Genomic DNA, 22,031 nt, shown 5'->3' with positions numbered 1-22,031 from the left:
CAAGCAAAGGTGCCTGACCAAAACAAAGAATGAAGACCAAGGATCATGTCTTTAAGGATCTAGAATGATTCACTGCTTTTTGTTATTTCCAGATTGGATGAATCATAACAGAACCATCAAAAGCTCAAAATGATATCATCAGAACCAAATGTAAAGCTGCACATCAAAAGAACATACATAAACACAAGCTCAACTAATTTTTTGTTTTGTAGCTGGTTTACTCCTTCAATATGTGGGTTTTGTCCACACATCCTTTTTCCTAAATATGCAAACTCTAAGGTTAAACAACCTCAGGATAAAGGCATATGTTTAAGTAACATCATAGCTTTTCTCTTTACTCCGAGAGGTCTGATCTCCCAGTCAGTACACGTAATTTAAGAAAGCACCTGCAACAACCAGTATCTCGTGAGATCATACAACAGTCTGCTCTTTCACTTAAAACTAAAACTGGAATGATTTAGTGAGTCTTGACAAAATATTGGGAAGTAATGCAGAGGAAACTACCACTAGTGCTTGTAAGAAGCACCCACAAGAAACCAGCTTCTGCATGCATATTGCTGTCCAGCATCCAATGGAAATATAAACGGCAGTGATGTAGGTGTTGTGACCAGAAAGTTTAGATTGTCACATTTCCACTTACAGAACAAAAGATATGGCAACATAATTCTGACCAGTGCCAGGACTTTTGCCTGGCATCACACCATGAATAACCAAACAGATTCTGTGGCCATGATGACAGTAGCAAAGCATGGGTACTGGTCTCTGAAAAGGCTGCCTCACAGAAGGTACAATGTCTTGCAGCAGAAGTTACAATGTCTTGCAGCAGAATATGCCATTTTCAGATATAAATGAGGTTGTTGGCAGGACTTACAACTGGTACAGACTCTACCAATATCAATGTCTGGAACACCTCCCCAGGTCAGAAATCTATGCCCAGATTGAAGCAAATGTGTAGAAATGACTTGCATTAGTGAAGCAGATTCCTAGCAATACCACCAAGGATAAGATCAGCAGAACACAGCTTCCAGTCATAGCAGCTGCTTGGAGCTGATAACCAAGCAATGAAAGGTTACTTAATGCCTTCCTACCCTGAAATGGGTTTTACATCAGAGTGACAGCCTTGTGAGTCTGCTGTCTGAGCATACCTCTCAACTGTCCAGACTTTCACAGTTCTAGAGCTTTTCTTCCCAGCACACCTCTCAATAACTTAGCGCAAGATTTTACCTCACATTTTTGTCTTTTCCTCACACAACTTGTGACTTTCTGGCAAATTACTGGGGACTGAAGTCATTAAATACTGACAATACATTTGAGCTTCAGACTTCATACCCTTCACAAAATGCATATTAATACACATCCTGTTATTCTAGTAACTTGCTAAGTTTATAAGAGAAATATTTGAAATATATGCCTGTTTTTGGGGCATTTGTTCCTCCCCCATTATTTTAGGCTTTATACAGATTTCTTGGGCTAAGTTATTGAGAGGTGTGCTGGGAAGAAAAGCTCTAGAAGTTCAAGTATTTATACATATATGGTGACACATATATTAGATAGCAAAATATTCATGAAACTTTCCATGAGTAGAGATATAATGCAGTAAAAGTGCAAAGGCAAATATAACATATAAATAACATAACATAAATGTGCATGGTATCAGCTACTGTGCTAAATACATGTATGCACAGTCACTAAGCATGATTTTAATAAATTATTCACTGTTTGTTTAGATTATTAGCTAGAAGGTAATTATACATGTGAAAGAGGACAGGCAAATTATATAACAGAGGCAGAAAGAGGACATATAGGACAGTGCAGGTATGAAGAAGGGGAGAAAGATGTAGGCAAAGAAGTGTAAAATGGAAGTAAAAAGAAATACACTGAATTAGGATTTAGGTTTAAGTGAATGAAGGTGAGGAGAAAAGATCTACATAGAAGGAGAAAGTAGAATACATTATGTATTTGAAACACATCACCACTACAACAGGTATACCATTATGAATATTAGTGCATGTGTGAGTGTGTGTGCCCATTCTATATATATATATATATATATATATATATATATATATATACATACAATCTGTACAATCTGTAGCTATACATATTTTCATGTGTATATATATATATATATATATATATATATATATATACACACACACACACACACATGCATTATGCATGCACTTATACACACACACACAGTTACATAAACCACGCAATAGTGCACCCTTTGTAGTACTAACTAAAAATGTGATGAAGTATTGTTCTCAGTTTTGCAACAATGCTTCAATGACATATGATTTTATGTCTGTAGCAGCACAACTGTTCTCTGATTCCAACCTATATTAAAAACTGTTCACCTGTGATTAATGAATTTACTAGTTTATCAGTTTAACAGAATAAACAGAAACTGGTCACTGTGTTGTATTTTCTACTGTACAATCAAAGTGTTTATGACTGTCTTGCACCGTGATATACCACATGACCTGGGCTTTTTATTATAACATTTCATTTACAAGCTGTATCACAAATGGCCGACTCGTATGTGTCTGAAAAGCTTCAAGTGTGGTTAATGTATCTTCTCAATTTATCAAAAGAAAATTAACCAATAAATAATCCAGTGACCTTGCCTGTAAAACATCCTTATCTCTCCACTCCAGAGGACACAGCAGCCCTTTGTTATGATTAGCCGGGGTTTCTCAGAAAGGTCACGCCCCTTACTGAACCTCCTGGTTATTCTGTGTCCATTCTTCAACATACACTACAATTCAGCAGAAGCCATAATCCTTCTATAATTTACATATTTAGTATTAGAAGGATCTTTCTTACTTTGTCATCAGAAGAGCTTAAACTGGATAGTTATTAGCTATTTGTTAGTTAATCTTGAAACAGAGTAGTATGAGATTTCCTCAACTGGTACAGGGATGGACTAATACCCAAATAATTGGTTTTCTGCATCACATTCTGTTGCAGCAGAGCAGGCAAGGATCTACCCAACACTATCACTGCCGAATTACAAAATGGAGAAACTGCTGCCATCACACAAGTGATGCTACTAAAGGACATGTTATGCTGCAACTTGACATCAGTGAACACCTTTGTTAAACACTGCCAGCTGGACAGCAAAGCCATATCAAATGTCATTTACACCACTGTAATCCTGTAGATATTGCAGAAAAAGCAGCCTTCTGTTCTGTTTCTAATGCTGCTGGCTATGTGCTACAAAGGGAATACATGGACAACCCTTATTTCAGCTGGAAGGAAGCCACTGCTAATACTGCTGGCTGCACTGCATATGTCATGACAGCAATGAACACAGCTCAGTTTCACTGGCACTGAGGTAGAGTCACTCCAAAGTGCAGCAGGAGCAACTGTCAGACATTGTGAATAAAAAGTTGGCAAGCAGGATTTACATGAAGTTAATTGTGTTTTTTCCATACACGTGACTCATCCATGCATTACAATGAATAATAAATTCCAGGACGTAACAGTTCTGTTTAAGTGACTGGTAGGCAATTTTAGTTAGTACTCATACAAACCAGTAACTGTGAAATCTCAGGAGGGCTGTCCTTTGTTGCAGTAATTACTTCAACGTCAATATCCACTACCTTCCAAAATTCCCCTTTCATAAAATGTTTCATTGCTTTCAGTAACCAATCAAGGGTAATTCATTTTCTGTTCTTCACACATTTTTAACTTGATTTACTTTTTGCCCCCCCCCCCCAATTACATACTTCCCAGCTGACCACCTTTTCACTCCTATTGCTCTTAAGCCTGTATTACCAATATAAGCCCCTGGAGCTAGGATTGCCTCTGTTGTAGGCAGGTTAGGAAGAAGATGTGGAAATATGCTTCAGACCCTCTAGCAGCATTGTATATGCAGCTATGTACACAGATTATTTTCTTTCTGAGATGCCTTAACTGGGTGCAGCTGCTGATGTCATCTGAATCACTACATGTAACATCAGTAATGCTGAATTTTAAAGACACTCTGTCTTGCAGTTACAGCATGCCCTCATAACTAGGGGGGAAATCCCAGCTGCAGGTAGAAATACATTTCCCCACACTACCCTCCTTTGCTTCTCCATAGACTGAATCGAGCTTCGTTCATCTGGAGTGCAGTCAGGACTCTTTCATACCATAAACCATGGAGATTGTTAGTTCTAACCCATTTCTGAATAAAAATATGTACTGCTGATTGAGTGACTCACACATTTTCAGCAAAACATGATCCCTGAAAGATGCTGAGAAAAATGTTCATGGCTCTGTTTTCTCACTCCTCTAAAATTATTGTGCCAGCAAGGGGCTGGAAGTTCTAATCTCATGCAGAACAAAAGACAGTCCAGTTCACCTGTTTGACACCTACTGTCAGCATATGGCTTCCTGCAATGCATCTTGTAATGCTTTTCAACAAACAGTAAACTACTCACAAACAACTAACACTGCAAGTTATGCAAGTTACACTCAAGTAAATGTACTTAAAAGTTATATGCTTTGCATAGTGCATATCAGTACAGACACAAGTTGCCTTACAGTTTACTGGAATGAATGAAAGACCAAGCATTAAGCCTTACACATGCTTCTCAACTGTCTCTAACTTCAATGACTACTAAAAATAGAAATTTTTTTTAGAAAAAGTGGCAGATCACAGTCAGTACGTACTAATATATGTCAGTAAATGCTCATCCAGACTCTGCTACACTTTGCTGTGAAGGAAAGGTTAGTTTGCTGTTATTTTTTGTATTTCTGTACTGCCTTTCTATATTTTGAATACTACTGTTTGTTTTTTTTTTTTCTTGTGTTTTGTGCTTGCATTCTGTTTTAAACAGCATATTAAAACTTCAAGAGACACAGCTCTCTCTTCTGAAGTCAGTCAGAATTTAAGTTGTCTTGTTAAATACCACTGTCTTTCTAGTTGCCATACTCTTATGTTAAATCTGACCATATATCTCATTTCTCTCTACTTTCACTTTGCTGAGTAGTAATCACAACCATCACTTTTTAAATCAATCCCACCTTCAATTTATTTATTTATTGGCCATCCTACATTTCATAGTATAGTACCAAAAAAAAAGTAACCCACCCCTTTCAGTTCATTTGCTGTTTAAAAAAAACTCTCCACTAAACCTTATTAACTTTTTAAACAGGTAAAAAAAGTTACTTCACTTTCATATCTTCTCTATCTGTTAAACCTAGCACTTGCTCCACAGTACTTTATTACTTGATCAGGCACTCTTATAGATAGCACCCCAAAAAGGCAAAACCCCATTTCGGTCACCACACATCCCCGGAATCTCTTTTAAAGTTTTTTTGTCAGTCCTAGCATGTGTGGGATCAGTTGCTAGTGTCTCCTCCTCTCAGCTGGTGAAACTGGGAATATTTGAGGGCAATGTTGCAACCTTCATGTACCTCACCTGAACCTCCCTCCCTCCCACAAAAACACAAATACATCACGAGAGATGCAACTGGAGGCTGAGCTCTCTCAACATGAGCTCTCTCTCAAGGGAGACCAGTGACAGTCCACAGGAGGAGAACACACACACACACCACACACACAATCTCAACCTCAAATACCACACATCTTTACACAATCACACAAAAGACATACCCCAGCACTATCAGGTTTTACCTCTTATCATAGATATCCAGCCCCCAAACATCTCCAGCCCAAAGTGAAGAACTGCTCTCAAAGCAAAAACACAGCATCCAGGACCTGATGGTGTCCCCCGCTGTGTGCTCCTCAACTCAGCGAGGAGGATTTAAACCCACAGCAGGACAGCTGTTTTAATCATAGTCTTCTCTGGCCATGGAGAGGATCATAATGGACTCTCATAAATAGAGACATAAAATTTGAGACTTTGGATTCCCTATACTCATCACTCATCAGACCATGATTGGTACAATGGAACCTAAGATCACAAAAGTTAACAGACATTTTCTTCATAAAATGCACATTAACTCACATATTATTTTACTATCAACTGGACAGGTTTGTCCTTAATTATTCACTTTTTCTCTCATTCTTGAAGTAAAAGGTGGAATACTATGGCCTTAAAATTATTAGCTGGGCACTTTTAAAAGTTTTAGGGCTGCTCTCTACCTCAGAAGAGTGTTTTGAACTACTTACTTTTCAAAGCAGAGCCAGAAAACAGTACTGTAAATTGGTAAACCAAAAAGCCCCCCCCCCCCCCCCCCCCCGCGGTGAATCACAATCATCTGTGATCAATCATACAGAGAGGCTGTTTATGTATGTACATGCAAGAAGTAGTGCCATAGTTTATACACGGGTAATTTAAACCCGTAGTCACGGGTTTTAGTCCCTCAGTCTTCGTATTCCAATAGTCAGAGGAGGTTGTTCAGAGCACTGCTCAAGGGACACCCTGTATTTAAAGGTCTTACCGTCTTGGGGAAAAAAACGTTAGTGCTCTGAGATTGTGACTGTCACAGTTACACACCTGAGTTGTAACAGTCTCTGGCGGGAGTAGCTCTCCGATGTTTCCCGTATGTTTGTAGGTGGCGATAAAACTGCTATGGCATTATGTTAATTTTAAAAGAATGCCGGACTTCCACATACTTTATATCCTACATAAATCTGGAAAACTGCAGAGAATGCAAACTTCTTATAAAACAGAAAACACTAAAAGAGCATACCCAGCATGGAGGAGTTAGGCTTATCTTTAGCACGACTTAAGCTAATTATCAGTGTGCAGAAAAGAAATGAATGACAGCACGTCTGCAAAAACTGATATCCAACCAAGAGCTATCAGACTCAGCAGGGACCATGTGGAGGGCAGCTCTGCTTCCAGCTACCACATACTCCTTGGCACATACAATGACACTTGGTGTTAGAAAGTCTGGAACGCAAGTATTGCAAATTGCTGCCGGTACAAACTACTTGAGATTTACAAATCATTTGTTGTTATAAAAATAAGAAACTGATTTCCAAACTAATGACACTGGCTGTAGCTAAAGCTGCCGATCACGTTTGAAAAGGGGCTGATGAATACCATCTGCGTTTAAAACAATACATCGAAATGCTTAGAGTGGTAGTTTATGAATGCATTTATGCATGTAACGTAGCACAACTTCATTTTAGCAAAACGCAGTTGTCCGGAAAAACCGCAGATGTTGCATGGAAGAGTGGAAATTTCCACTGTACATTTACATGCTATGAACATTGGCAAGTGAAAGAGATCTAACAGTACTGCGTATCTAGTACGTACATGCAAGCTTTTGTAGAAGAAATACCGCAGCAATACGCCTCATCCACCTTATACAGTAAATGCAGACAGGAAACAAAGTACTTTACTGTCAGAGATCAGTTTGTATCATACACAGTCATGCAGTTACTTCTTTTTACAGTCCGTCTGCATAAGAGAAACACATTAACGACCGGTTCAAGTTAAAAGTTCAACTGTTCATTCACATTCTCACACTTAGGAAAAGTACCAGCAGTTACCCTTATTTGTATATATGCATCTTGTCAACTTGCTGCTCCCATAACCTATTTGTGGAGAAAGGCTCCTCAAAACAACTGCAGAAAAACGACTCAGAAGACGTGCCATGAAGACTGAATTTTAGTAACAAACTAGTCTGCTCTGCTGTACAACTGCATATCATTTATCAGATGTACCTCGTAATAAGCCCTGAAGCCACGCCTCCTTCGTGCTAGTCTGTATCTCTTTCTGGCTCGCCACCCCCCTCCCACTGTATTTAACGTCATTGCTGTCACGTGGTGCAAGGTTCTTCAAGGAAACTGTTTAGATTTTTTGTTACACTGTAGTACTGAGTCGTTATTGAGACGTTTGTGTTGTATGTGCTTAGTGTGCGATTTGGAATATTAAAGCATGTATTTTTATGAATTTTACAATGTATTTCACAGTCGTGTTTACTTATTAAACTAGTTGCACCTAACAACTAAATACATTTAAAGCAGTAAAATAACGAACCTGAAAATACAGTTGAAACATATTAAAAAATAAAATTATTTTTTTTTACCGGAATGAGGTGTACACGGTCCACCAGAATTTGTTTGATGGAGAGAAACATACTTGGGTTAGGGGTTAGAACGAATGAGACAGAAATTAGGGGAGAGAAAGGGGTTAACAATTTATTCAAACTGGAGTAAGCAGTCAAACCTTTCCATATTTTTAAAGCTTATTAAGAGACCTTTTACAATTGAAATAGATACTTCAACCTCATTTATACCCCCCATTTTAAAGGAGTTCCACTAGGACCTGTTGTTTCGCCAATCCTGTTCTCAATGTTTATAAATAGACTGACAGCTGACGTACCAAAAATACCTATCATGACATATGCTGACAGCATAATCTACAGGTCTCACTCTTCACATGTATGCAAATCAAAAATAAGCTTGAATGAAAATCCCCAAACAATTAAACAACTGATTAATAAATAAAACAAAAATCAATAATTTTTCAGAACCCCATTGAATACCTTCCTGATTCTTTTCAAAGGAATATGATCTTCCTCAACAAGATCCACAAATAAAATGCTAGTAGAAATATCTAAAAGCAGATATACGTCCGGCGACTCCCTCTACTCATATATAGCTGCCAAAATCTGGAATTCCCTCCCTAATGAAATTAGAATGCAAAATAACAAACTTAACTTCAAAAGTCAGCTGAAGTCCTACCTATCCAATTCTTGGATATGTAACTGTCATGAGCTTGACTAACCTAATAAACACCCAGTCCTTTCTCATTGCTAACTGTAAGTGGTGCTATGCATGATAAACTTCTCTTGTAGCAACAGATCTGATGCTTCAAAGTGCTTCAAATTATATCATAATTTTACATTATCCACCTATATTTTACTTTCTGTGTATCATTTAAATGTTCCTCAACAGGACTGCTTTGAATATCTCTGTACAGAACTTTAGAAACGAGCTTGTTTTTGTTACTATGTTGCATGCTTTCTGTATTTTAATGTTTTTGTAACAAGATGTATATGTTGAGCTTTTCTCCCTGGGCCTCCGCTGAAAACAGACAATTATTACCCAGTCAGACTTTCCCAGTAGACACATGAAAAATGTTGTTGTGTCTTTCGGCTTTTCCTGGTTAGAGATCACCACAGCGGAACTCTGGTCCGCTAATGATTGGCAGTAGATTTTTACGTGCCGAGTTGCCAGCCCTGACGCACAACCTTCAACGAAAGTACGCCCATTCACACATGTCTCCACACAGAAGACACTTTAGCTGAGAATCGAACAGGACAACATCTTACTGTGAGGTGACAACGCTACCGCAGCACCACCACCGCAGTTCTCTGGTAGACACATGAAAAATAAATAAATCAACCAAACACCAATAAAAAAAAAAATCTTTCTGCTTTTCCTGGTTAGGAGTCGCCACAGTGGATCACCGGTCCGGTTATGATTGGCAGTGGATTTTTATGGTGTCGAGTTGCCAGCCCAACACCCAACCTTCAGAGAAGGCACACACACACACACACACACACACACACACACACACACACACACACACACACACACACACACACACACACACACACACACACTCATGCACCTACCTGCATGTCTTTTTAAAGTTCATCCGAATCCAGGGAGAACATGCAGACTCCGCACAAAAGGCACTCCAGCTGAGAAATCAACCAAACACCAACAGAAACACTAATCAGGTATCATCAGGAATCTGTGGAAATAACTAAGGCCCAAATCAGTGTGTCAGTCTTCTGTGCTAGAAAATCTCCCACTTGCTTTTCCTAGAGGGCAGGTTTGGAGCTGGTAAGGGAGCACTGTCTTCAACCATCTGGTATATAGGCTACTTATAATGGCTTTTACCTAAAAAAAAAAGCTTTATAAATTTTGTCCAGGGCTCAGTTTTGAGCTTTTTTATTGGTTAATTTCTTTATATCAGTTTGCTCTTGTTTGCTATATAAGCACTGCGTTTGCACTTATTTGCACTTTGCACACTGCTGAGCAGCAGTGGGCACCATTGGCGGTTATAGAAGCAAACACTTCTGCCTGCAAATTTTCCCTTAGTACTCTGCTGGTGGTCCATTGGTGAGTTCTCACAATTGTCCCTCACTGACAGGTGATACATTCAGCGAAGCTCCTGAGGTACCAGCACAGATCCTACCTACTAGCCCTTCATATTTTTTGTCCACTTCTCCTATCCTCTACTTAACCTGGTCCTTCATGTCCTCTCGCTGTTTTCTGACCACATCAACTTACCTAGCACTAGGGACTGACAATTTCCCACCATTTCTCCAGCCAGCCTGGTCAACATAGGCATCCTGAAGCAATGTAGCAATTGCCTCATGTACACTGACAACCCACTTCTAGTCCACACAAATTCATTATGTGAGAGATGCATCTATATCAAGAACCTAGAATCCAGGCTCTCTCGCTCACTAGTCAGTTCATCTGAGAATAAGCAGGTTGTCAGCATGCACACCTCACCTCCTGTATCTACCAAACCAACAGCACATAAACCCACATATGCAGAGATCCTTACCAGAAGCTTACCTAAACATCAGAGACTCATAAACACAAACACAAACATGATTCACATAACACATCCTCTGCAGAACATAGTACACCTAATATATCACACATCAATGTCTCACCAGTCAAGCTCCAATGACATAACACAAAACCAAACATTTTAGTCATAGGCAACTCAATTGTGAGACACACAGACATCCTTCTCACCAGGCCGGATAAGAAAAAAGTTACGGAAAGTGTCTGTCAGGTGCCAAGATCCACCACATCACACACACACTCAATTCCATGGATACCATGTCTATCTAAAACAGAGTTCGGTATTATAATGATACAATGACTGTTACTCTCATGTAACTGTACAACTGCTGGACATTTTGAATAAAAGTAAATGCAGCTAAGCTTCCTTATACTATAAGAAATCTACTTCAACTTTCATCTAGGGAAGTGTTGATATTTCATGTGGTACCAATTTCTCACTCTAATTCTGATTTTGGAAAGTATAACAGACTGCATAGCTTTGAACCAATTGTATCTGCATGGACATCTTAGACTAATAAGGAATGCATATGCCCTGTCCTTACACACAGTAATTCCCAAGTGTGGCCCTATAATTCATATGTGGCATTACATCTCAAAGTTGTAAATAATCTTGTCACCTGCGATCATTAAGCTTTGTATATGGAAAAGCTCATTGCATCATGGGAATTACACTAATATATCACAAATCAATGTCTCACCAGTCAAGCTCCATTGACATAACACAAAACCAAACATTTTAGTCATAGGCAACTCAATTGTGAGACACACAGACATCCTTCTCACCAGGCCGGATAAGAAAAAAGTTACGGTAAGTGTCTGTCAGGTGCCAAGATCCACCACATCACACACACACTCAATTCCATGGATACCATGTCTATCTAAAACAGAGTTCGGTATTATAATGATACAATGACTGTTACTCTCATGTAACTGTACAACTGCTGGACATTTTGAATAAAAGTAAATGCAGCTAAGCTTCCTTATACTATAAGAAATCTACTTCAACTTTCATCTAGGGAAGTGTTGATATTTCATGTGGTACCAATTTCTCACTCTAATTCTGATTTTGGAAAGTATAACAGACTGCATAGCTTTGAACCAATTGTATCTGCATGGACATCTTAGACTAATAAGGAATGCATATGCCCTGTCCTTACACACAGTAATTCCCAAGTGTGGCCCTATAATTCATATGTGGCATTACATCTCAAAGTTGTAAATAATCTTGTCACCTGCGATCATTAAGCTTTGTATATGGAAAAGCTCATTGCATCATGGGAATTACACTATTATATAATATTATCTGGCCATCCGTGGCAGTCTCTCATAACTATTGCATTCTCTGTTCCTTCTTATACAGATTTTTAGCTTTTTAGCTTTTTCAGCTGAAATAGGCAATGGTTAATTAAGCTGTAAAACTCAAAAATATTTCTCTAATAAGTCTTTTTTACACTCTTGAAAGTAAGATGTGCTAAATGTTTCAGTTGATTTATATGGAACTTGTATATCATAATTCTGCTAACTCAACAACATTCTCTGTAGCCTTGTCACTGCATAAACATGCTTTGTAATGGCTTTCAGTCTGACTGTACTGTAAAGGGTTTGCCATAACCATAATCATTGAACTTTTGACAAAAAAGACTATAGGTAGCATTCTGTTCTCCATCTGAGAATAATATTAGTTAACGCCATTTTCTATACACTACTGGTCAATCTCTGTTCTCTTCAGGCCTTCTCATGGTACTGGCACTGCTGCCTTGGATGTGGTTGAATATGTGAGCTGATAGTTAGAGGACAGCAATTATGTATGTGTATTTTCCTAGATCTCTTCAAATCCTTTGACACCTTTTGTCATTCTAGTTTTCTGCAGATACTGAGTTCTTTTAATTTTACCCTCAGTGCAATCAAATGGCCCTCAGATTGTCATGACCATCAGGAGTCTCCCTACTGAAATGTCAGCATTCAAAATGCTGAGTGCCAGCAAACTAAAAAAAAGACCAGTACTCCTTTAAACTTCTTTTTTTACAGTGGTGCAAGCCCCTTCTGCACTTTCTGAGCGTATATATACCAACTCTGAGATCGCCATCCCTCAGAGAAAAGGAGATATTCTGGGAAATGGCCATCTCAGACTTGGTATGTGTAAGTCAACATTTTTTCAGCCATTCAGTCTCTGCATTTCTGGACTTGCTGTAGCAGATCCTGATATATGAAATGGTTACTCAATCAAGTACATGTTGTATGGTGAAATTAGATCTTTCCCTTTATTTCTGTTAATTGTGGTGTGCCTCAAGGGTCAGTGCTAGGACCAGCTTCTTTTTACTATGTATATGAAAGAAATCACTGGTAACTGCAGAAACACTAAGCTAATTCTGTATCTGTGTTCACTCCATGTCTATTATGTTCAGTTAGTATATATTTACTATTGTACAATCTCCCTATATTATTCAGCATGTAAACAAATACAATTAACTGCTGTAAAAGTTGTAACTGCCATATTGGCCCAGATTGATGCTGAAAATGGTTTGTGAACCAGTCTACCCTCCCAGTGAACAAGGTAAATAAGCATATAAATAAATAAATATTTATCGACTGAGGTATACAGTCGAGTTACTGAAAGGATTTACATGGATTGCCATCTGGTCAACTATACATTGCTGAAAACACTTTCAGTGATTCTTGAGGTTGTACATTTCTCCACTGTTGTGTGAACTTGGAGTTAGTATATATAAATAAGTTGGGTGTGGTGGGAGTGTCTCTGTCCATATCAGTAATACAGGGGGCTCACCCCCCACCCCCAAAAAAAATTTCTGAAATTGTTTTTTTTGGCAATGTAGTTTCAGTTGAATAACAAGCATTTCATGCAAGTACTTTCAATATATCTACATGAATCCTGTGCTGATGACTCTACAATTGTATTTTGTGATCATTCATGGGAGACCATTAACTCCAAGCTGTTGACGGTCTTTGCAAATTTGACTTAACTAACCAGGCCTGCACCATAATGTTTCTAAGTCATATCAAAGTTATTTTCACTTAAACCAAGTGCTAATTTTCCAACATCTAATTCCGTAGCAACCCACAACATATCCATCATGACTTCAGATGAGTAGAAACTTAGCATAATTCTTTCAGATTCAAACCTCAAAAAAGAAGTAATAGCTACAAACTGCTTGGCTCTGTTATTAATACCTGATTACAATTTTATCTCCATGTGAAAAGTGTTAGCAGTAAGACCAACCACACTCTTGTCGTGCTATATAAAGACTTTCATCACAGAAAGTGCCAAGTTGGCCACAGCAAACTCATTTTTGCTATCTTCTCTCTTGTATTCAGCTTACCTGATTATTGGTTGTCTCATCTATGCAGTATGAACTACAAAAAACACGATAGAATATTTAGATTTCTACTGATTGTACGACCCACCATTGTCAGTCACTGAGGAGCATTCAGTGGATAGAGTTCAGTCACCTTCTATCTGTAACTCAGCTATATTTTTGCAAACTGACTATGATGTTCCTCTGACTGCCCTTTCTCATCCGCAAGTATTAATTTACAGTAACTCCTATGTGAACTTTGGGTATGCAAAGGCAGATTAGTGGACATTCCAAAGACAAAAAAAACAGATTCAGTACGCCAAGCTTTCTTTTTGCTATTGATAAACATAGAATAAACTTTCACACAATTTCTAAGTGGAAAACTTTCAATTTCTTGCTGAAAACTACCTGTAATATTTAATTTGTTATGCTTTTAGGCAATTATTTAAACTCTCATTTCTTTCTTCTGTACTCTATAATTCTTCTCTTCATCTGCCTCTTCATGTATAGTATTATTGCTTTTCTGAACACTCCAGTAAGCTCTGATGTCTCTATCATGAATATGCATCCCTGAGGATTAATACCTCATCTCGCATGGTTATTACCTCAGAATCCTGGTAGAATGTGTAGATGTTGTATGTATGAAACGTAAATTAGGTAGTGCATCTTCTTCGAGTTACTCCTGACAACTACAGTATTTATTCAGTGTAGTTCATGTCCTCATTTAACCTAAGTATTTTTATGATTTAAGAACTTCTTCTATATTGTTTCTTTGTAACCTGTATTATAATATAATTTGTACATTTTGTCTGGAGTATTTCTCCCTGGCATTCCACTGAAAATTGGGTTACTCAGCTGGATATTCATAGTTAACATAATAGTGAAGGTATTTTAGGCTTTAATATTAACCTCACAGTACATCACTGATAGAGATGGGTTAGAATTAATAGAAAGTCCATTCTGTTACCAGAGTGTGGAGCTGTTATCACCAGGGTTGCTGTGTAGTTCCCCTGGCTTGAGGACAATTAGGGACTATCATTTAAATATGGATGAACCTAATCTTATAGGTACATAAGTTCATAAGGTAATACTAGAATACTGACCCAGAGAACCATTACTAGTGTAGCCACAATATCCCAAATTGTAGGCATCAATTGATATGGCTGCTTTATGCCTAGTCTTGTACCCCTTACTATGAGAGTTTAAGGGGCCAGCCATCAGCTGTATTTATGATTGCCCATCCATTTGTTCAGATTATGTGTAAAAAGGGTGAGGGAGTACTTTACTTTATCTCCAGAGGAAGCTTATTTCATAAAAGGGGGATTCCCTAGGATATATATCTTTCTCCAAAGCATATCCTATTTATGTTTCGGGAACTTAAGATCTCTTGACTGGGTGCTTTGAGTGTTATTAGTTTTGCAGATGTGCAGGGGGTCACATAGGGCTGTGTCCTTTGAGGTTGTGCAGACTAGACAGATGTAACCTCTTGAGATTCTAGGAAAAGAAAAGAGAGAGAGCACTTTAATGTGGTCTGGGTAGCTCAAGGTGGACATACCCTTGATTATCTTAGTAAGGAAATGCTGTGGTCTCTCATGTTGAGTCATGTGATTAGATAAGTGCCTACCAAAGGGACCATTATACTCTATTATGGGCCTGATTGGCTAAGAATAGAAACAAATGATAATTTCCTTAGATCTGGAAGAAATACTCCTGGTGATTAGTTGCCAAGGTAAAAGGATTTTCTAATACCAGTGGATATATGGTGATCAAAGAGCTGTCCCTTGTCAATGAAAGTGCTCAGGTCACTAATGATTGAGTCAACTTTGAAAGGCATTGTATCTATGTGGTAGGTGCATGGCTTTCTAGTTTAGCCAAAGGCACAATTCTGTATCTCTTGCATTTAGCCTTAGGTCATGGTCCAGGCACCACTTATTTGTGCATGTTAGTCACACCTGAAGAATCTGGAAGTCAAATGAGGAGTTAATTACAGCTCCAAGTTTGCAGTCTTGCAGACTTAGTCTGCCACAGGCCCTTGACTGTCAGCCTTGGTATCAGAAAAGTAAATACCAAAGAGAAGTGGTGCTTGAACCAATCCTTTGGGGGCACTGCTGGAAACTATTCTTTTAAAGAGAGTAAATCTGACACTAATGGATTGGGTTCTGTCTGTTAGACAGTTTGTTATCCAATGGAGTAACTTGGGGGGGTACTTTTATTTTGATCACTTTATTGATAATGGCAGAATGTGAAATGGTATCAAAGGCTTTGTCCAGGACCAGGTAAGCAGTGTGAACTGATTTGATTGAGTCTAATGCATCAGTGGCTTTCTCAAAGAAGCCCACTAGGTTCGGAGGCAGGATCTGCTTTTAACAAACTCAGACTAGTATGAGTCCAGGGCTTGTACACCACCCATGTCATTGCTACTACATTGTTTAATGATGCATTCCATAGCTTTACATATAAGGCAGGTAGGGATTATAACTCTATAATATCCTAAATCAGTAGTGGATCCTTCCTTGTGAAGAAGGATAACAATTCCCTATTTCTCTGGCACAAATCTAGTAGAGAGTCTGAGGCTGAATAGACATAGTAGCAAGTCTGCCAGACAGCGTTTGGTGCTAACAAGAAGGTAGCCTGGTATATCAACAGAACCCACAAAGCTAGTGTTTTGGCCTTGGATAGAGCATTCAAGACTTGCTCTGAAGGGGTGGTGTGAATGTGCTAATAAGTTGGGGAAAATTGGGGGGAGATAGGGGAGTTAAGTCAGAGCTGAATTATTCTTCTAATATGTTGGCTTTGTCCAAGAGGATGAGTAAGTGTTGTTGTTATGTATTGCTAGGCATTATCTCTAATGTTTGTGATACAGCTGAAAAAAAGCTTTGTAGTTGCCCTTAGCAGAGGTAGCAATTTTCAATTCATACTTACTTTCGGAGAATTTCATTTTATTTCTGAATTCTTTGTTGATTTTTTTGAGTCCATCTCTTAAGGATAGGGTATTAATTTTGCTTTTACAGACTGAGTTTCTTCCTGTTATTGTACAATTTGTTCATACCTAGGTTCCACCATCAGGATTTATTCCAGAATTTGGCATTGTATTTGTGTTTTATGGGGATAGATGCCTTGAGCCATGCTTTGTAGTGGGCATAGAAATTATCCCCAAATGTGTCAGTGTGTGAAATGAAGGCATCAAAGTGAGGAGGGCACTTAAATTTCATCAGGTCATCAGTTGGCTGGATTAAGTTTGCCTTAGAGTAGTCTCTAAAGACAGAAGGGTTGGTCTAAGGAGGTGGCATTAATAAAGTTCAGGAATATTTGTGTGTATTTATTTGAAGTGATGTATATTTCCCATTTAATGGTGAGATAGTTGAGTCTACCAGGAAAAGTGTTAAACAGAGTAGGAGTGATGTCAATTTGTTCAGCTATACCTCAAGTTCTATTTACCATGAAAAAATATATGGAGGAATTCAAGGCCATTGCCTGGTTTATGAGTCTCCAGGTGAGATGGCTTGTTATGAATACAGACATGCTCTCTCCAGAAACAGTATCATTTTCCTAATTGTGATTGAAGGAGTGGCAGACATTGAAAGTCTGCATTTTGGGGATGCCATGGCTGTCCTGGAACAATGTTTCAGTAACTGCACAGACATCTACATTTTCAAGAGTTAGGAATGCCTGTAGAGTGCAACTTCTTGTTTAGATTTCTAGCATTGAGCAGTGCTACCTGTAAGTACTTTGAGGAGACTGATCATGCCTAAAAAAGGCACTATGGGGAAGATAAAGCCCCAATATGTGAAAGTTACAAAGTACAAGCCATCCTTAGCAAAGCAGCCATGGTTGTCTATTACCTCCTCCTAGGCTCTATATATTGGACCCCTTTAGAATGACACCAATAGATAAGCCAATAACTGAAGTCCATTATCTTTTGTTTGTATTTTGGAATCATTCTTGGTGATGGTAGGATACTGCTCAATACTTGTTTCACACCAGTTTCAAATGCATATTCTGATAGCTCCAAAACATCCCTCTTCATGTAATCCAAGGAGGTATGTCTCAAGTCATTCACTCCCATGTGCACAATAATCATGCCATATGTGTCCTTAGGGTAAAGGGACTTGAAAGCCCTAGTGACTTTGTGGATCCTGGCACTTGAGAAGCAGCTAACAATCAGTCTGTCCTTGATCAGCCTGGTGAGTGGTGTATTTGTGTGTTTGGCTATAGAATCAGCTATGACTAAGATATTGCCAAATGCATTGTCCCAGCCTTAAGGGCTTTGGCCTGCCAGTTGAGTGACCACATTTTGCATTTGTGTACTCTGTAGTATCTGTGTATATTGTTTGCCTGTTAATGTGATGCTGAGTGTTCTGTACAGCAAACCTTCATCTAAGAGACCTTTGTGGTATAGGCAGGGACTTTTTTAAGTATCTCAAAATAATAAGGTTTATTTCTTTGTCTAGGGCATGGTTGGCATGTTGTGTGAGGTGGGTGTCATAGTAGTAGTTTCATAGTATAGTACTAGGCTATCTGCCCTGGGGCATTTGTAAGCCTAGCCATAGTGATGTGGCTTTTGCCACCCCATGAAATGGTACAAAAATGTACAGAATAAATTTAGAATACTGTGCCTCTGTCTAGTAGTGACACAATGAAGGTCCCCTTATATAATAGAATTAGTTTACTGTGTCCCTGTCTAGCAGTGACACAGATGTGACCCCTGGGGTAAACTTACGATCTCCCATCCACTCATCAAGATTTCTCTTGAAGAGAGTCAGTGAGGGGCTCTGCCTAATACGAACTGGGATCCTGTTCCAAAGCATGGGAAGCCTCTGGGTTATGAATCTATCCCTCCAGCATGTCCTATTAATACTTGTGCCGAGGTTTAAGTCTTTAGCTCTCGTGGTCCTGATGGATTTGGATTTTTTGAGGTGGAGCATGTCCATCAGATCCTGATTGGACATGGCCTTGTACGTCAGGCAGAGATCACCACTGAGCAGGCGGTATGCTACTGAATAGAGCTGAAGTTTCTTTAGTCTGGCAGAATAAGATATATGTTGGAGACCCTTGATCCTTTTGGTGAGATACTTTTGTGGTCTCTCCAGCTGTTGCAAATGCCGGGTGAGGTACATACCAAATGGGGCATTGTACTCAATCATGGGTCTGATGAGGGAGGAATATAGGCGTGCAATGACATCCTTGGATCTGGATGTGAATCCCTTCATGATGAGGTGTGCAAGGTAGAATATTTTTCTAACCACTTTGGCAACGTGGGTGTCAAATGAGAGGTCGCTGTCTACTTGGATCCCTAGGTCTCTGATTACTTTTTCCGTACTCAGTGGGTTGCTATCTATGTGATAATTTGTGGGTACTTTGTTTTTTCCAAAAGGGATGACTATACATTTCTTGGCATTTAGTTTAAGGCCGTGACTACGGCACCAGTTGTCCGTTTCAGTGAGGCCTTTTTGTTGGATGTGTGTGTCTGCTGGTGTATCGACTATGGCGCCTAGTTTGCAGTCATCTGTGAACTTTGTCAGCCACAGCCCTCCCATGTTTGCTTTAACATCTGAGAAATAAATGCCGAACAAGAGGGGTCCCAGGCCAGATCCCTGTGGGACACCACTTGTGACTGGCTTTGAGTCTGACATTGTTCCAGCGATTTTAACTTTATGGGTTCTGTCCTTTAGCCAGTTTGCAACCCATCTAGTGACATAAGGGTTTACTTTTAAGCTGTTTAGCTTATCTATGATGCCTGAGTGGGGTATTGTGTTGAAGGTCTTAGCCATGTCCAGGTATGCTGTATGGACTGCTTTGCCCTCATCAATGGCTCTAGTGACTGTTTCGAAAAAGTCAACCAGGTTTAAAAGGCAGGATCTGCCCTTTACAAAGCCGAACTGGGTGGGGTCAAGTGTCTGTAGGTCCCCTATGTCTCTGTTTATGAGTTCCATAATGATTCTTTCCATAGCTTTGCAGACCAGGCTAGTTAAGCTTATGGGGCGGTAGTTTCCAGGGTCTGTAGAGGCACCCCCCCCTTGTGGAGTGGGACCACTCTTGCTGTACGCCAGTGTTCAGGTACATATCCCGAAGTAAGGCTAAGGTTAAATAGCATTTTTATGTGTGGGTTTAGCTCCTCTTGGAGTTCACGTAACACGCACCCCGGGATACCGTCAGGTCCCATTGATGCTGTGTTTTTGCTTTGTTTAGGGCGGTTCTCACTTGGACATCTGAGATGACAGGGAGATTACATTCAGCTGGGATAAGTATTTCTTCTTTAAGGGGAGAAATTTGCACTGAACCTGTCAGCCAGAATGTTAGCAATATCTGTGGGTTCAGTGTATTTTTTGTTGTTGTGAACCAACTCTGAGCATATCTGAGGGTTTCCACCCAGGTTTCTAACATAGCTGAAGAAGGCTTTGTGGTTATCTTTAGTGTCCTTAGTGATTTTTCTCTCAAAGTTTGCCTTGGATGTTTTTATGAGAGAACGTAGTTTTCTGCTAATGTTGATCAGAGATGTCTTCCCTTCATGGGATTTCACTCTGACATGCAGTAGCTTCCTTCTTTTGTTATACAATTTGTTTATGGCTGAGGTCCACCAGACAGGACGCTTACATTTGGTGGAGAGGGACTTGGATTTGTTTGGGATTGCATGATCCATGCATTCTTGGAGATGTCCAAAGAAAGCATTTGTGAAGGATTCGGCATTGTGGGATGTGGTATCCACTGGCACAGTGGGCTTAAAGGATACCATCTCAGTCTTAAGAAGAGTGAAGTCTGCTTTTGAGAAGTTTTTCACTGTGGTCTTTTGTGCTGGGGTGGAGGTGGGATATGTATATCCAGGGTGATTAGTTTGTGGTCAGATCTCACTAGTGAGGGGTATACTTCTGGTGTGGAGCATTTTGTCCCCATGTTTGTGATGATCAGGTCTAGTATATTATCTCCCTAGTGGGGAGGTGACTAGTTGTTCCAGTGCATTTGAATTTATGAATTCCAGGAACCTTTGGGCTAGGGTATTAGGGCTAGAATAATGTACCCAATCTATGTTTGGGTAGTTGAAGTCTCCCAGTATGATGGTATTTTGTGATACATTCATATCCTCCAATGTCTTCAGGAAGGCTGAGTGGGGTTCTTGAGATTGGGAGGGTGGTCTGTAACATGCTACCAGTTGTATAGCAGTTTTGCCTATGGTTAGTTGCACCTGTATGGTCTCTGATGCTTCATGTGTTGCTACTAACCTGGAGGTGTGGGTGTCCTTTATGAATATGGACACTCCCCCTCCCTTTGTGGTTTGGCCCGGGTTTTGGGGCCGAAAAGCATGATACGAGGTATAGCCTGGTAGCGCTGGGGTGCTCTCAGGAGCCTTGAACCAGGTTTCAGTTACTGCACAGACGTCGATGTTCTCCATGCTGAGGAGTGCATCAAGTGCCTGCATCTTGAGATTTAGACTTCATAACTGACAACATGCTGATTACTGTCTACAGTCTTAAAAGAGAGGTTGGTTTCCAAGGTTAGTAGATACCTTACAACTCTCACATATGGAATCACTTATAGGAAGAATCAAACATTTTTCAGTGAGCATGAGGTAGTTTTTGCATTGATTCAGTGTTCCTATTGCTATCAGGCTGTAACAGATGGGGAATTAAACAGTGAGTTCATCATTTAGTGCCTGGTATAGTAGGGTGCACTAATGAGTGCTAATGAAGTGAATTTGTAGGCAGGGTCTATAAACTAGAATACTAAAATGAACAATGAGTTAAAGCACCAGACTTACAATTATATAAGTACAGAATCAATACACGAAGGTACAAAAGTCAGTAAAAGGGTAACAACAACTAACAAATATGTAAAGTAGTAGCTGCTAACTTGGCTTGGTGCCACAACAGCTTTGTACAAATGATTTGTCTTAGTGCCATAACAGCAGCTTAGTACACATGGTTTGGTTTAGGTGCCACATCAGTAGCTTTGTACAGTGATGAGACACTCAGCAGTCTACAGCTACAGCTGGACTCAGGTGCAGAATGTCTGCAGCAGCCAGCAAATGACAAGTATATAAGATAGTAAATCAACTGCAATAATTAGTGGTTTCTTGAAGACAGTGACTATCAATTGGTTTGGATGCCACAGCTGCAGTTTCACAACAAATTTATAGATAATAGCAAGGACTAGTCTTAGGCTCAGGTTGTCCACAGCTAGAAAAATCAGTGAAA

The 22,031-nt window shown here is 39.4% G+C and overlaps 1 protein-coding gene across 1 annotated transcript in view; it reads right to left on the bottom strand.

Annotated features, from left to right (window-relative positions):
- MSRB2 (methionine sulfoxide reductase B2) overlaps positions 1-7,655 on the bottom strand; it is a 336,187-nt gene extending 328,532 nt beyond the window's left edge. The window contains exon 1 of the mRNA XM_044064560.1: positions 7,460-7,655. Within this exon, the coding sequence (XP_043920495.1) occupies positions 7,460-7,565 (106 nt within the window). The 5' untranslated portion in view covers positions 7,566-7,655. The remainder of the gene's footprint in view (positions 1-7,459) is intronic.
- Between the last annotated feature and the right edge of the window lie 14,376 nt (positions 7,656-22,031).

The sequence above is a fragment of the Protopterus annectens genome, chromosome 3.part0 (genome assembly GCF_019279795.1).
Source record: "Protopterus annectens isolate FY-2018-M chromosome 3.part0, PAN1.0, whole genome shotgun sequence".
In the NCBI taxonomy this organism is placed as follows: domain Eukaryota; kingdom Metazoa; phylum Chordata; order Ceratodontiformes; family Protopteridae; genus Protopterus; species Protopterus annectens.
The sequence above is the reverse complement of the archived record's forward strand: the minus strand, read 5'-3'. Positions and strand labels throughout refer to the sequence as shown.